At 43.5% G+C, this 16,811-nt stretch overlaps 2 protein-coding genes across 2 annotated transcripts in view; one reads left to right on the forward strand and one right to left on the reverse strand.

Annotated features, from left to right (window-relative positions):
• T265_05183 (hypothetical protein) overlaps window positions 1-16,811 on the reverse strand; it is a gene marked incomplete at both ends in the record, with an annotated part of 93,953 nt that overhangs the window by 75,784 nt on the left and 1,358 nt on the right. The window contains 7 exons of the mRNA XM_009170115.1: window positions 3,592-3,660; window positions 6,048-6,310; window positions 10,443-10,559; window positions 10,781-10,948; window positions 12,009-12,245; window positions 13,977-14,188; window positions 15,924-16,213. Of these exons, the coding sequence (XP_009168379.1) occupies window positions 3,592-3,660; window positions 6,048-6,310; window positions 10,443-10,559; window positions 10,781-10,948; window positions 12,009-12,245; window positions 13,977-14,188; window positions 15,924-16,213 (1,356 nt within the window). The remainder of the gene's footprint in view (window positions 1-3,591; window positions 3,661-6,047; window positions 6,311-10,442; window positions 10,560-10,780; window positions 10,949-12,008; window positions 12,246-13,976; window positions 14,189-15,923; window positions 16,214-16,811) is intronic.
• T265_05182 (hypothetical protein) overlaps window positions 1-16,811 on the forward strand; it is a gene marked incomplete at both ends in the record, with an annotated part of 82,969 nt that overhangs the window by 52,695 nt on the left and 13,463 nt on the right. The window lies entirely within an intron of this gene.

The raw sequence follows: 16,811 nt of genomic DNA on the forward strand, positions 1-16,811 counted from the left end.
ATATATATATATATATATATATATATATATATATATATATATTCACTAAGACTGACCGTCAGTGGCGAGGATCTGTCCCGTTACACATAAGTACGGACTGCATATGCACTTTTGAGCTTAACTGTACGAGATTTTGGGAATATCGCTCTACATACTTTGACGGTCTGGAATACAGATCAGACCAAATAAACACTACAAACATTACAAACTGTCCGATTGGTGCCCAAGGGAGAAGTTGCTGTCAACGTTGATCTTCAACGCTTCGTTTGTTTTGCTGCCGATCCTGGGTGATGATTACTGTAAGTCGTGCTCACCGAATCCCAAGATACTAACTGAACAAGGAAACTTCACGGTTGTGTTACTCAATCAGTGGAGAGTCAGGGAATGTTTGATGTGGATTGCGGTACCCGTCATAGCGAAGTCATCATGTGCAAGATTAGTGTACCAGCAGTTTTGTATCCTACGGAGGAATTATTGAAGATCAACGAATGCCAGAAGCACTAGTTCCCTATTCAGTATAACTCTATGGCCATATGGTAAGGTGTATAAAAGTTGTGCTTAGCTTGATTCTGTGATACTCACCTACTGCTCTAAAAGCTGCTTAGGATGTTATAAGAATCTAACGAGACACAAAAACCAGCTCAAGTGGTATGTACATGCAGCCTTAAGGTATCGTTGATGAAGAGTTAGGAACACTTACATGAACCAAGACGGAAGGCCTAATAAGAAAAAGCCCCAATACAAACGTTGCTTCAGTTTAATACTGGGACCCTGGGATCAAACTGAGCTTAGCTTCTGAGTGCATCAAGCAGATGCTTTAAACTGATTCCGAAATCCCCTGCAGAGCATAGCCGGATTATGTGTTCAAGTTGGCAAACTTCTCAAATTACTGAATAAATACATCACCTGAGTAAGAGATGAGTCTTTTCGAGTGTATTATCCGATATGTTGAGTTGTATACCTACTTTCCCTCTTTATATCCAATCCCAACCAATATTCCGATTCCTAGTAAGAAAACGTGCTAAGAATGTAAGTATCTTCAACGCGACTATATTTCATACAAACATTCTCGCATAATCAAGCGCCACACAAGGGGTAAACTGAACTTTAATCAGCTGGTCTCAAAGATTAACTGTCTGTCCAACTAGAAATACTAAATTCGTGTTAGAGCCTTGAATGCAGGTTTATGCATTTGACATTAGACCATATGACAGATCCTGGACTCAAGCCAAATGATGAAACTAGCCCGACGATGATAGAATTTTATAAAAAAACAAACAACTTTTGAAATATCAAATATAATGAAATTACCATTCTAAAGGCCTCTTGCTAACCCCACGGAATGTAGTCCTACACGAATGGCGGGTCATGCCCATTTTCAAGCAGTTCTTCCGTACCCTCCGTAATACTTGTTGGGCTGTTACATTTCTTCCCAAGAACAGGTAAGCCCATGTGTAACAGCAGCAACAGGATGTTTTCCAAAATATATCAAGAACGGCTTACAGTCAATGATTTCGCTTGTTAGCTGTCGACAATATATCCAAGCATTAAGGGTACATTTTGTCATCACTACGCGGAACAACAAAATCGTCACTCCACAAAAGATGAGCAAACTGATGACTCCCGTAGACCGAACGAGCATTTCATTGTCTGACAATGGCCAATAAACATTTATTGACAGTCAGCTGCACACTAACGATGTCTCCCGGACTAGGGACGGAAGGCTTGCAGGCTAACTGCCAAGTTCTGCGAACGGCCATCTGATTAACCACCAGTAAACACAACCGAGCTACCAATATTTGGACACATTGATCACCAACACCATACAGTGTGTAAAATACAGCTATCGATTAGCGTCAAATGGAATGTTTATTCTATTTCGTTTTTCAACCCGCCAAGAACTGGAAAAAAGTTTACCTCGAATATCCGATCAATCGTTGTGTTTGGGGTACCATCACTCAAGTGTACCCACTCACTTTTGAGGTTATCTGGAGAACTCTTTGGTATTCTATACCTCCTTATCCGCTGAAGATATGTCGTCACAAATATCAACCAGCTGAAGTCTGAGCACATTCGCACCTGTAAACAGCTATCAGAGGTGTTACGCATCGCACAACGGACCGTTCACCTGTCACGTCTTCAAACCGAACCCCTCGTAAGTCAAGTTTTGATAGCTCACAATAGCAGGCGACGGCGTCAAAGTAGTGAACCACCTTACCAGTCTATCGATGATTTAACCCGTGTGTGACAAGTGTAAGACTAGGCTGGTAGCGTACTGGCTGGTATGTGGGTGAACAGACTGCAATCGGGAGATGGCAAGTCAGTCAGTCACTGATGCACCTGTTTCCTGGTCTTCTTACCCTCTCTCACAAAAACCAGCAAGAGACTGCATGAGATCAGGATGGTACCGTTTTGCGGAAGGAACAAGCCGTGTGGCCGATTTGGACGAAACTTCGGGTTCACGTGTAAATCTAGATTTTGTATGAAACCATGGGAACAGAAGCGCAGGCAGAAAAGGTTTAAATACGTAGCCGAAGCACGATGTCTCGGGAAACAGTTAAAGGGTTTTTGTGTTAACAAAATATGGCCTAGCTGTAGGCCTAGTTTTGACCATAGCTTTTTCTGTTGTGACTGGACAGGAAATGGACAGCCAGACTCTACCCCCCGTCCTGAACGCTTGGCGGCTGACGGACTGATAGTTACAACCGCGAAGGGTATGGTATGTTTTTAAAACGGATGAGGTCTTCACACCCTAATTCACGAGTAACCAGCGAAGCAAAACTTGACATTTTCTTGGCGTTTTTAGAAGTTAAAGCACAAGACGCACGGAGAGCTGCTTCAAATACACAGTCGACTACGAAACTACTTGGAGTGAATAGCGCACACAATTCACGAGCTTTGCTTTGCCACGATCTGCTAAAACCCTGCTCAACAGAACACATCGTACATGCACTGAAACCCCTATAAGAAGAGAAATAATTTATGGCTGTTGATAACCAATGGATTCTCCGAAAAAGTTACTAACCAAATGGATGTTGTTAATTACACCACAGCGATATTTTCCTCAAACTGCCTTTCAGAGGATCTATCATCTTGCAAACGAAGTGGGTCAGAAATCTCGGTCAGCTCTACGATGAATATGTCCTGTTGCACAATGATGCTTGCTGTTGACAACACTAGATGGGTTTCACCCGTTCACAAACCATTCATCAGTTCACATGCAATTGTGATAACGAGCGTTGAAGAATCCACGGTTGTGCCCCATCCGAATAGTTCAAAGAATGAAAGAAACAATAATCGATTGATTGTCGACGGCATTGGCAGCACTAAACGCGATCCAAACAGACAAAAAGACTGACCCAAACACTCCGTTCATGAGACTGGCACGTAATGTAAGTTCTACGTTTATTGGTCACTGGCTATCGTCCTTTAACCAAATTAAGGCGTGCTCATGACAATGAGTCGAGGGATCTATTTGTCTTGAACCTCACATTGGTCATAGTCCGAAAATCAACGAATAACTCAGGTAACAAATCCTAAATTCTCAGCACCACATACAAAATTAGTGCAGTAGCAGCATATACAACTTACGTAGAGAGGAGTTCAAGGAGTTCATCTCGTTTTTGAAGGAGTCGTTCACCCTGGTCAGTCTGCAATATACTATTCAAATTAGAAGAAGAGAGACAGTTAGGAGAAAGATGATGATGATGATGATGATGACGATGATGATGCCAGTCTTATTACCTGATTAAGCTCGTCACCTGGTGGGGCTCGAGGGGTACTGAAAAGTTCTCGACCTGACTTAATTATTGATACCTGAACTGACAACTAGAGCCAAAAGTAAGGTTAATTTATGGCCTCAAATGACAAACCACAAAGGCATGCCACTTTTAGATCCCATTTCAAGTCATGGAGTTAACTAGGTCAACAAAGTACGTAGAAATTTTCTGTGGTACTCTCCAGCAGTGATGAGTACAACTGGCTGCAAATGTTCCGAACTTCTCCCCGAATAATCAAAAGTGAGAATGTCCTTCTCAGATAAGAAAGGCCAACATCCTTTTGGATTCATTATGGACTTGTTATTCACTAATACATGCCAACAGTTTTGCACAATCAGAAAAAATAACTTGACCATGATCATGCCAATGGAAAATGGAAGCATAATGTGGACGCATGGTCATGCAAGAGACAAGATAAGCACACAGACATAGTGAGTATATTTGTCAGTATATTATGTTCGTTCAGCTGTAAGACTCACTCGGCGCCTAAATGGCATGCTAACCAGAGGAAGTATGGGGAATGAAATATTGTCAGGTTGCCCAAGCCTAGATAGGGGTTGGGTTCGAACCGCGGGCCTCCCAGTATGTAAGTTCTCACCATAACCATTGAGCTCTGTCGAGCTAGACACACTGCTTAAGGTTCTGACAGCCAACCTACGGAATGCGTTTAGGCAGTCAGAAATCAGTGCTTGTTTTCATCAGCTAACGCACGTTTGACAATCGGCATGGAGTTCCGTGGACTGCCCGAACAATCCAAACATGGTTCTCGAGGTTCATTAGAAAAATACAACGACGGCGGTTATTCTAACACACCCATTCAACTCCGTCGACTCAGATAGTTCGACGGAGCTTAGTTATCTGTGTTCCTGTTTGTTTCAGAATTTCTAATTTTTGAGTTTAGATTTCGACAAATGTAAGGTTTACACTGAATTACTGAAGCCGGACCGGCCTGCGTGGTGAGCGAATGGCTTATTGCATTGACTTTGTTACGGCTGAGGTGTTAAAACATAGGGCTGGTACAACCCATTATGGTCGACCAGGCTGGAAAATTGTGGCTTATGGGCTGTGCATCTCTCTTGGATAGCATATCCGACTTACATATTTGGTCAGAACAGTTTTACCTACCTATCACTGCTGTTGGACGTCACGAAGTCATCGGACAGGTTTGAAGCTCTCTTGAGTATCCCGAGATACATACTGGTGAGTAGTTTAAACAAGTGCTTATCAGTGCTTAAGCAGCTTTTAATTATAGATCGGTTCACTCACAGGACGAGAGCCCTATTAAGAATTACCTCATCCCCTCACGCCACCATTAACTGTTTGTTTTGGCATCCACGAAGTCCGCAGAGGCCCGGCTTTCGAGGAAAGATGTTTAGAATTCGAAATTCAAGTAAAAGCCTGCTATGGCTTTCAGGATTAATGTAAAAGAAACGTATTGCTTCACATCAAAATCAGTGCAAAGGGCGTTGTTAGTTGATGCATTTTGTGCTGATCGGGGTCATGCAACCCGATCGTTTGCACGCTAAATCCTTTCTTTCTTAATCGCGCTGTTATTCTGCACTCACTCAGCGCTTTTTCCGGTCAATAATACTTACTTTTTTGCACCATATCTATCTGAGAGGCAGCAGAGTCACGTCCTCTGTTGCGGGTCCATCTAGGTATATTTGTCTCTACGTAGCCATTCATTGTGAAGCCTGGTTTCCCGCCCACGCAAATCACGCTCGTACTTGACTTCACCCAATAGGTACATTGTGCTGCATTTGGGTCGTGCCTTGCTACTCTCGAATAACAGCGTAATCAGTCTCCCAACCGGTCAGACAGCTAAGGAGTCTATATGGGCTTTGACACTTACTCTAGCTCTTTGATCGAATTCAATCTCTGACCGATTTGAAAATAAAATGCTCTCGAATGTTCATTAGTCTGGCCACCAGCTTGAAATGGGTAAAGTAGGTTATCACCAAACTGTGAAAAAGGAAGCACTTAGTCAAAATGGGTCATAGTTGCGTTTTCAAGTCTGAGTATGGACACACAAGAGATGTATAAAACTGGGTACTTCGTCCGGGGAGACGATGCTAAATAAACAGTCGAAACATCGTGAACGACCAGTTCTTTGTTCGGCCACAGCAAATGAATATGCAACTGGGCAATAAGCACAACATATACATCTTTCTGTGCAAGCAATACAAAAGATTAAATTTTGCGGAGTACAAGTAACTGATAAGCTATTGCTATAATTTTGTTACGAAACAGGAAGACCATGAAACTCACGGATAATCGAGTAAGTCGATTGGGCTCATAACCGAATGGACTCTTCGAAGAAGATAAGCTGACCAAGCGATGGCACCAGCAGCTGGAGGGAGTGATTTGGAGATTGTCTGATTTAATCGCTCAGGTTTGTCAAAATGTGAATCCAAAATTTCCTTGCAGGTGTCCAACTCCAGATGTAGTTTGTTCAGTAAGTCAGTGTAACATGGTTCAAAGATAGGTTTGATGAGTGTACGTTCCAGCAGTGGTCCGAACATGAAAATGGTCTGAGTAAAACGAGAAGCAACATCACACATTTATGGAGAAACTTTGAAAATCCGTGAGAGATGAGTCAAACAGTGGGATGCACAAATGGGCACTTTTCTGAAGCCATATTGTGAAATGCTGTACTACTGGGCGGTTTTCCGTGTACTTCCTTCGAAGTGCTTCTCAAAATCTTGGGGAGCTACGTAGGCAGAAAACTCATCCATGGAACTGATCAGCCCTGCCGACAGCCTGTTACTTTATACAGAGACACAGTCACAATATTTCGCCACAGGTTTTAGAAGGCATGTGTTCGTTTCACACAATAACAGCACCGGGAGTTGTGCTGAATCAGCTCAAGTGGCATCCCATTAACGGCATCGGTCCAAACTTAGAGAAGCTGTTTTTATCTCAGGCATTCGGGATTCCCGCAAGAGTTTCCTTCCTTTCTTTTGCTTATTGTATCACTTCAACGAATGACTCCCCAGTTTTGGTTTTGTGATTCTTGTAGTCACAATGATAGTGTTTTCTTTGATCTTGCCAGCCATTTAGCCAAAACACTGGGCGAAACTTTCTTAGATTCCACAAACTCTCCTAGTTTGAATCAGCCGTCGTACCATCCAGGAGGCAATCGAAATGTTTTCAGGATGTCACCGAAACGCGTTCTTCAGTCAAAAAATACTCGACAAAACCCTAACATATCCACACTTGGAAAAACTGTCGTTCGCAGCGTGCAATTTTTGCCCACCTCCCACATTCTGAGCCAGTTAATTGTCACTGATGGCTTTCAGTACCAGCTGTGGTTCAAGAGTGTCGTAGAAACTTAGGAAGAACATTTACCTTATGAGCTGGGTTCATCATGAAGCAGTGTCGCTGACGACTTCCGGGACATGCGCAATCAGTTCCACAACGAACATTCAAAGACGGTTGTGAAATGCCCATCGTGACCGGACGTTTCACGCACTCCTAGATGGCCCATGAAAACATCTGATGGGTGAATCATTCTAACGCATCAGTAACTCCTGGGGGCCTCATGGAGAAAAATCAGGTTCCCCTGTCAGCAGACTACGTATACTCTGCAATAATTCCGCTTTTATTTATGGCGTCTAGAGAATTTTAGAAGCACTGAGAGATGTACAAAGCTTAATAAAAAGTCATCCTACGAGGCGGTGGGTGAAGTCTGTTGAGAATATCGGAGTCACATGGGTTTGATGCAGATTAGTCCGGTTCAACCTCGTCCAAATGGCACCCGAGGCCGTGGATAAAAAGAATTTAATTATTGGAACATCGCCAACGTACATCCTAATGCGAGGTGTAAAAAATAAACTAGAGTCCAGTTACCAGTCTAGTGTACCAGAACTTGGGTTACGCCCTCACGTCTGCTTTACTTCGGAGTTGGGCTTACCTATTTTGACCAGTCTGGTTGGGGGCTCATTAGCCGCGCAGTGCTCTCAGCCGCAAAACCTTTACGAGTGGAGTAAATCTTTTGCGTATGTGCTCAAACCAAAAACCATCCTAATCTACGTTCATATTTTTGCAGCTCACCAAATTTCACTGTAAAATGAAGCAATCATACCTCTGGTGGAATAATTCTCCAGCATCGCTGAGACCCCGGGATGTCTAAATGGGGCTCAAAAGTTTGCACTGGTACTCTGAACTCAACTGCCCGATTGTCCATCAGGGACACGTCATAGCTTTTGAAAATTCAATCCCATTGTGCGAATACTGAGCGCCGTCTTTTAGTGAGGTACTAGAATCTCAGACTTCAAAAAGTACCGTATATGTGGACTCTTAGTTGTGTTGGTTTGGTCGTGTTGGGTTTACCTCCGAATCTGTCACCATTGGCCGAGGTGTGTTGTTCTGTTCCAAACGTGGTACTAACGGAGGCGTACTCACCGCGTGACTAGGTTGAAAATGCCTTTTGAGCTGGTAATGGAAAAGTTCGTCAGGGTCATCAAAACGACGTTAGTTCAAGCACTAAAATGGCCTCATTCGATTCTAGTGGGAGCTCTGAAGCTTATTTATGTGGATTGATAGAAAAAGTCAGACAAACCAAGCTCTCACGAATTTGAATGACCTTGAGTGCGCCTAAAATCAGCTGTTATCTTGATGATACAGCAGTCTTACAATGGTGGAAAATGAGGAGACTGCTAACGTGGCTGAGTTTGACAAACTTATCCGACTAATTCTTAGCGCACCAGACAAGCGCAGCAGAATAGCTGATCAAAGATCTCAGTTAAACCACAATCGGTCAGATGCAACACTTTAGTCAGCTGCCCGGTCCCCCCGTCATAGCGGTTCCACCGAATTCTTATTCACAGGCCCCATGACACGTGAGCTCTGCCTACTCGATATTTAACCCGACCAAGGCATGTAAAACCGAAGTCTCCTAGTTCGTGACAGACTCCGAACCACCGCCCGCCATGAGAGATACCGAAAATAGAACGGTAACCTCGTCCGAATACCTCTGTTTTTTTTTCAAGTTCTACAGAACAGTAAAAGCAGTAAGGAGATGAAAAGGCGTATAAATGGTATCGGGGAAATATTTCTGCAACTGAAGGATACCCCGCTGGTGTAGTGAAGAATTAGCTTTAAAAATTAAATCTCAGTCTTGAAACCCTCCCTGTACGGTACGGAAATGTGTGAAAATGAGGAGTTCAGAGGAAGGATAATTCCACTGGATATGTGAAAAACCTCCTGAGAAGTCAGCACTCTAGGAGCCACTTAGTACGTGACCACATAGTGTGGTTTCCGTATTGAAGGATGAGTGGCGCCTTGTCCTGTCTCAATGAAAGCTAATCAAGCTATTGATCAACCAGAGGTGTTCAGATGGTTAAATGTCCACCACTGTTTGGTAGATTACGATTATGAATTTTTCTAAGTTTCTTAAGATGCCCACTTCTGACTGTTCTCAACAAAGGTGAAATAATTATACAGTGCTTCTCGGATTTTCTGTATAGGCAGGCTTCACTGCAAGATGAAATATCTAGCAGTGGTTTGTCCTAAAACTTCGCCGACACCGTTCTCGAATTGTACACGCTACCTTATGGATGCGGCCGCTGTGGCACGGGAATATGTGAAAAGTGGAGGTATTCGAGCACTAGTTTCAAAGAGTCATATATGCAACACGTCGGATCAACAGGTCCCTCGACGGCACCATTACGGTATATAAAACTGGTCATCCACCTCCCGTAAGGACGACCGTTCCACAAACCTAATGAAGAACTTATGAGGAAGGTCCCATAATGCAGCCCGGCGGTGGGTTTAGCGCTTTTAGGCGAATAAATACCTAGCTGACTGATGCTCAGTCAAACGCTGACCGATTTGATCTCCACAGTGTCTGGGGTGCTCGACGCTGGAAACAACACTGGATCACCGTTCAGAAGGGTTTAGTAAAGAGTCGGTGGGATACCATCTGTGCAGATCTTGCCATGGGTAGATAGGCGTGCAGTGTTGCAGTATGCATTATTCAAGGAGCCTCCTCAGCCTTCTACAGGAGTCAGCCTTGATAAAGTAAACTAATCAAGTAGACTTTTGGAGAAAGCGCCCTCTGCTTTGGTACTTGAATGCGACTGAAAGCGGACAATGCTTGATAGAGAGAAAGGTGCCTGGGAATTCGGGTATACATGTTTACTATTGTTGCGCCGTGGACTGAACTTCACCTCCATGATAAATCGCGCAGTCATGTTTGGGTACCGCTAGAGCAACTGAACTGCCGAATTCAGATCAAGCATCAACCAAACAACGTGAGCAACGAACATCCTGTTGGATAGCAAAACACCTGGTAATTTTATCCTTCTGCTGCATTATGGGTCATAGTACGGGCCAAAGTTTTGAGCCATACTGTCGAATTGCTTTTTCAGGTGAAAACAGCACAGCTGTATTTGGAGTGCTGGGCCTAGTGACAATCGTTTGCGTCTCAGCTGATGGATGACTAGAGGAAGAAACCGTAGACATTTTTACTGCGGAAGCCAACCAGTGGAGCTTACGGAAATTACTTTTTTTGGCAACATTACCCAACGATAGGAGGGAACGAGAGTTAAGCGGTACATTTATGTCTAGACCAGCGCCACCAGTGGCATTATCAGCGTAACTAGCGGTTTAGTTTTCAAGTTAGACCTTAATCACTTAGATCATCCAGACTATATGACTAACCTTGAAAGCGCCGAGAGTTGTATTGCTCATTAAAAATGCCTTCACGATTATTGTCGACATCCGGTTATCCCAGTGGTCGAACAACTTCATGAATTCACTGAGGGCTGTGGAGAAGGTCTGTGGCGAAGAAAGAAGAAAGACAAATAGCAAAGATAACTATTTATAGGGGATCCAAATGAAACTATTGTCAACAGAAACGGCATCCCAAAGATTTCCTTTAACATATCCCGTATGTCTTCCAAATCAAACTGATGATCAAGAGTGCATCAAGGGGGACCATGATAAAACTATCTGCTTAAACCACCAGACGGCCAAAAGATAATCTAGGACATACTCACCGTGTCCTCGGTGGATAAGCAGTCCATATTTGTGTCAGTAAATTTGCGGTATGCTTCTTGGTATTCGTCGTACACCATACTGACTCTCGTGGTTAGGGTCTGACCGACAACTCCATGAACTTCGACTTTCTCCAATCGACTATAGTCCAGCAGTGTGTGATAGTAAACCTGAGGATAAGGTGAAGACAGTCTTCACACAGTACGAACGACGATGCTGGCATTCTAAATAGGGGACTTGATGGACCTTGGCATAAACGATGGATCTCTGCAACTCCAGAGTTGGTTAAGCATTCTGTACACTAGTATGCATCATTGCAATTAATGTGTTCCACATGCGTTACGTGTTCACTTGTTCATACCGGACAGATGAGACTAGGTGTAGCTGAAGTAATATATACTAAACTTTGGTAACCCAAAAGTAGACTTAGGGGATGGGATTCGAACCCTGACTGCCCATTTTATCAGGTGACCTAATGCGGACTCCACAACATACCGCGTATAGGAATTACCACACCTCTGACTAGTGGTTTGATAGTCCAAGACTGTAAACGTCACTAGCTATCCACTTTGATTTGTACAGTGTAACCGATGGTAACGCCATGCAGACGGTCAAAGAACTTGCACTTTTCAAGCTGTGCTAAGCTTTTGAATAGATTTTGGCAAGCATTGAGAAGATCCTAGCGTTCCAAAATCGGAAGTTGCCAACTAATGGGTACTGAATAACTACCCCTTCTCAACCGTGAATCACCATCAGAGTGAAACTCACTAATCTGGGGGAAGATGTTAGAAGACACGACCTCACTAAGCAGTAGTTGGTTCTCTAATATGTGTGGTGATCAGCCTCGTGATGAACTCTCACTTAGCGAAAAGTCGGTCACCCACGAGAATGTAATATGCAAAACGACCACTGGAAAGAGCAAGACGTTACGACGGTGTCTAATGGAATCTCCCTGTATACACCTGTGTTTTAGTGACAAAAACATCACCCACTCTTTTAAACGAGGGGGATAGTTAAGGCTGTCCCCAGAGCATCGTCCTGATCCACATATATGCTACAATTGGTGGCCACAATCTTCGTTAGTTTATGGAGATAGGGTCTATGAAATGAGGTGGTGGAACGATCAGTCTCTATTTTATAGATATAAACTTGGTACCAGCAATAGGCACTACATGTGAGCGAGAAGACGGATAACTAGTCAAACACAGATTCTATTACCCAAAAACTTGCCTTGATAGCCTCCAGTCTTTCAATGAACGCATTCAAACGACTGAAAACCCAAGATGAATGGAATGTCCACTCCGCAGGTTCCACATTTTGTTCCTGACAAGATTCCTTCACATTTTGTCGGTAGTCTTCAACTACGTCACGAAAGTGCCGCAGAATATCCAGCGACTTGTTTATCTTGATCAGACCCTCATCCGGTTCTTCTTTAATGATTTCTGTCGGATCCAGGTATTGCCGACACTGAAAAGAGAGGAGGTGGGAACGTCCACAGCCGTAAAATATGCACAACTGACTATAAACAGACTTAAAGCTCTGAAATTGGGGAGGAGATGAAACCTTGTTGCCGTCTACACTTGATTCCATTCTGCTGGTTCTCAGGCTCACAGCAGTAAAATTTTCGGGACACATCAGCACATGGAATCCAGTGAACGGCTCGACCTGTTGACTTGTAGGTTTTGTTGACAGAAACCTCTGAGGCATGTGGCTAAAGGAAAAATCAATAACCTAACGATCACTATGGCAAATAGTTCCACAGGTGTGTCGGCGATCAGAATACGAAACCGACTATTGGTTTGTTTTTAGTGGACGACAGTCCAGTCATTATCTGAATCTGTTCTGGTGCACTAACCCGCTATTCCCAGGGTTAGTTCAAACGACTGGTCACTATGCCACCGAACTCAGCTATTCCCTAACAAACATCGACAGCGATTTCCACAGCCCAATAGAGTTTTGGGCTAGGTAGTGAATTCGTTCCATTCTTCTGACATGATGGAGTGAACAGGCTTATAGCTTCATCCCGTGACTTAAAAGTTGATGTATGTGGGCTATTCATGTGTCGCGTCTTGAGTGCGAGTCTCGCGTTTGGGGGGTAGTGAAGTCCACAAATTTGTAGCTGACATTTCAACTTAAGCTGGACTGCGTATGGATGTGTTGTGGGTAGTTGCGGGATTGGTGGAATGCAGGCTCGCATCAGTCTCGTTTGGACAGTCGTCTTTCTGTCCTGGCACAATCATCCTGGTGAGTCCGCACCAGAGAAAGGAAGCACTGGACTCGTGTTTCCCTCTTACCATTATTGGACCACTATCGATCCAGTGTGACTCATGCATATCTATGCTGTTAGAAACCGCGTACTTTGGGCTATTTAGGACTCTGATGGGAAGCGATTCGTGGGGAGTGCAATTTGTTCGATGGCTGTAAAAGATCTGGTAATTTTTTCAGCAGTCGAGATATATTTTGGACGGCTAGTTGACTACATGGTGAGATTGCAGGTGATTTGGAGATGGACGGATGCTCTAACAAAGCACGAACAAGAGGTAAGGAAACGAAAACAAAATCACAGATGGAGGTCACTGCCTAATCCGCCAGGAATTGGCTTAAAACTAACAACAGGAAACCATGATGCTACTTACACCGTGTATAGTAGACAACCTCACAAATGTTTACTGGGTGTTTGTGTGAATAACTTCAGCCATCCATGCGAACACCGACGTAATTAATCAGTTATGAGAGGCGAACCATTCCTTTTCCAAGTGGGACATTTTTCGCGGTTCATTAATGATCGCTCATGCTCACTTGGATGGACCTATTTACGGTTTTTGGACAAATATATGAAGGTCAATCCACTCAAGTGAAATATGCTTTTTGTAGGGATTCAGGCCAACTGTACGTGTGGCATTCAAAATAAAAAAAACTAAGCCCCTGCGGAGTTTGGTTGCACCACAGTAAAATACTAGGCGGACAGTATTGCACGCAACTGCGACCTACATAAAAGCAACTGATTGCAGCTTAAATTGGATTACCAGCCGAAATCCGATAGGAACATGCTAACTCCAAACTCTATTCAGTTTGAGACGTCTTCATCTGTCCGTTGTAGTCAAACTCAGCATTTGCAATTTCGTGAATTTCACATTAGTGCAGAGTGAACTGGGTCAAAGTTCTGATAAGACATAAGATTCAAAGCGGAATACTTACCAGCTGAATTAACAAGTTACACGTCTCCGTCATCAGGATTACAATCCTGTCCGTACTGCGGTAGTACTCACAGTTGACCCAGAGAAGGGCCATCAGATGAACGATCGGCTGAATCTTTGGCTTCAGCTCCTCAAATTGCACGGTTTCCAAGTCATTGAGATAATTTATTAAAGGGGTTAGAAAGGTCACGATTGTTTCCGATTCGACAATAGCTGCGAAGAGAATGTTAGGGAATGCTTTTTACTGATGCATTCAGCACTTATAATAAATCTTGCACGCGAGTGACATTTTTACGAGCACTCGTCAGTTCTCGCCGGAACGAGTGTGTTCCAAATTTTCCCCAACATTATTCACTATGCGTTTTGACATTACCTAACCCTCCTGCGATGCTCCGCAGTTGCTAGCTTTTGTGGCAAAATAGACCCATTGGAGGAAGATCAATACGTCCATCTCCATTCACATGTCTCTCACTTTGTTGAGTTCTATTAACCGGCAGATCTAGCCTTCCGTTCCGCGGTCCACCTTCGGGAAACACTTAACCCAGGCTTGATCAAGGATATTCGAGAACACGTTAAACGGCTGTTCCACATCTTAGAAGACGAACAGAATGGATTAGTGGGTTAGCTGAATAAACGTTCAAACGAGAGTGGTTTGACTATGAACAAAATACCTTTCCCGCAAAACGCCAAAACCGCAACCAAAAAGTTACCCAGTGGGTTTCTAGCGTGTGTCACGCCACCTGACTGGGAAGTCCTGACCGGTGGGTCAGTCGATCGTCACAATCGGGGCAGTTACTGGGTCATCGTTCGATAAGTCGGGCACATTAATCACATCACTCAAATGTGAACACATTCAACTGTTCAGACGTGAAAATTCAGATGCACTGCTGATGAGCTCTAATTAGAGCGAAACTCGAATCCAGTGCTCCCCTTTGGTGTGGACTCACCGGAATAATTACTCCAGAACAGGAGGATGACCGTTCAAACGAGAATGGTGTGACTTTGAACAGAACGTATGAGTTTTCTCCCAACTGCAGGTAAAAATATTGATTTCTGTTCATTAGTGCACAGATGTAGATCGCAGCCGTACCACCAGAAAGGTCCATGCATTCATCAAAAAGGACTGCATGAAAGTGTCTTCGTGGTATTAAAAAAGCGCTAATAACGAGATCTACTTTATGGGGCCACGCATCACCTGCGTTTGCAGTTTCATGTGACCTGAAGAGCTCAAAACTGAGATACATTGCGTGTTAACTAGGATCGAAGGTGCACTGTTCGGAAGAAGAATTCATACCTACTCTACGTTCCTAATTTCCCAATATTTGGATCGTCAGGGGAACAAACCCGCACTGGGACTTGAAACAGTGCTGATGGCTGTGCCTAAAAGTATACCTATTTCACACTACCATTAATGTGTAAGTAGCTCAGAGGAAGAATAATTCATATGGCGAGTGAAGCTTCCATCTGAGAAGTCGTCGCTTAAAGGTTTTCGTGATCAAAAACTGAGTAGTGTTGTATTCTAAGTTAGATTTAATCATAATGCCGACTAGCCGCTCATCTGTCGCCACTGGCCAGAAGTTAGTGGGTTCGAAATATCCTCCCTAATAGGTACCAAACAGCTATGCAGTGCTTCTAAGCTTTTCAGCGTAGATTAGTTTCACTGAAATTTCCATTAAAATTACCTCACACTTCCATCATTACTTTGGGCCTGATTTCACAATCTCAACGATACGGGCAACCCTCAACTGTATGAGTCACTGTGACATTGCACTCCGAAAGTGGTTATGAGCAATGCTCAAATGACCGATGAACTCTTGCGAAATTCTATGTGATTCAGGCGTAGGTCGAATCATAGAGCAAATTCATATTGAAGGCCATCAGGCGTCATCAAAGAAGCTTTATGGTTGAAGGTTATGTATAGCCGAACTCCCCACAAAAACGGACTTACCCCTAACTACCCTCTTGAACATCTCTTTGAAAGGATTCGCGTAAGCACTCCTGTTTGCCTCCAGTATGACAGCCATCTTTTTTACTTTCGGATGTACCAATTGTTGGTAGATGTCCTGCATACAATTCATCCGCTGTTGCCAAAACTCATATTCGAAATTTGGTAAGGGAAATTCCCCGTTGGCGATGGCTTGTCCGGATTGCTGTTTTAGGATATCATTGATCTGTGCACTCCAATCGACCACAGCAGTTTCGATGGCGTACATCAGGCTGCCAATCACGTCATCTCCACTGAAACGAAAAGAATCGGGCGAGGAGTGGAGGTCTATATTCCGGACAATTTTGGTCTACTCTGTCACATTTATTCTCGAGTTCGTATGTGGGAATGATGGCGCTTAAACGCCTAAATTATTTGACTCTCGATATTTTCTAAAGAATATTTGAGATCTGTAACAAATAAGCTGAATCGATGGCGAAGTTGAAGGCCAGCTTGTTGAGTTCGAACCCATGTCGTCGAACTGACATTTCATCATAGTATATGCCATCAAAATTCTTTCAAAGTACACGAAATCTAGCTTCCGACATGTTATCCTGCGCTGGTTTTCTAACCAGTCCTCCATATAAATTAATCGGTGGAAGCTTCCATGCCTCAGGGTGAATTTAAGGTCACTTTTACCTACAGGAAATACATCTATTGAGAAATCAATTGATTAGTGATCCACCGATGTTTAAGGTCTCAAACCATATCCCTCCGTCTCTTTTTTCTGATGATACTACTTATAAGCCCGTTTCAGTAGGTGGATATAATTGTGAATAGAGCAGACCATAGCATGGCTATTACGAGTCTCTGGGTCATATTCTTCCCTCCATTAGAAGCTTTTTTTTATAA

Source organism: Opisthorchis viverrini, assembly GCF_000715545.1.
Source record: "Opisthorchis viverrini unplaced genomic scaffold opera_v5_93, whole genome shotgun sequence".
NCBI lineage: Eukaryota > Metazoa > Platyhelminthes > Trematoda > Opisthorchiida > Opisthorchiidae > Opisthorchis > Opisthorchis viverrini.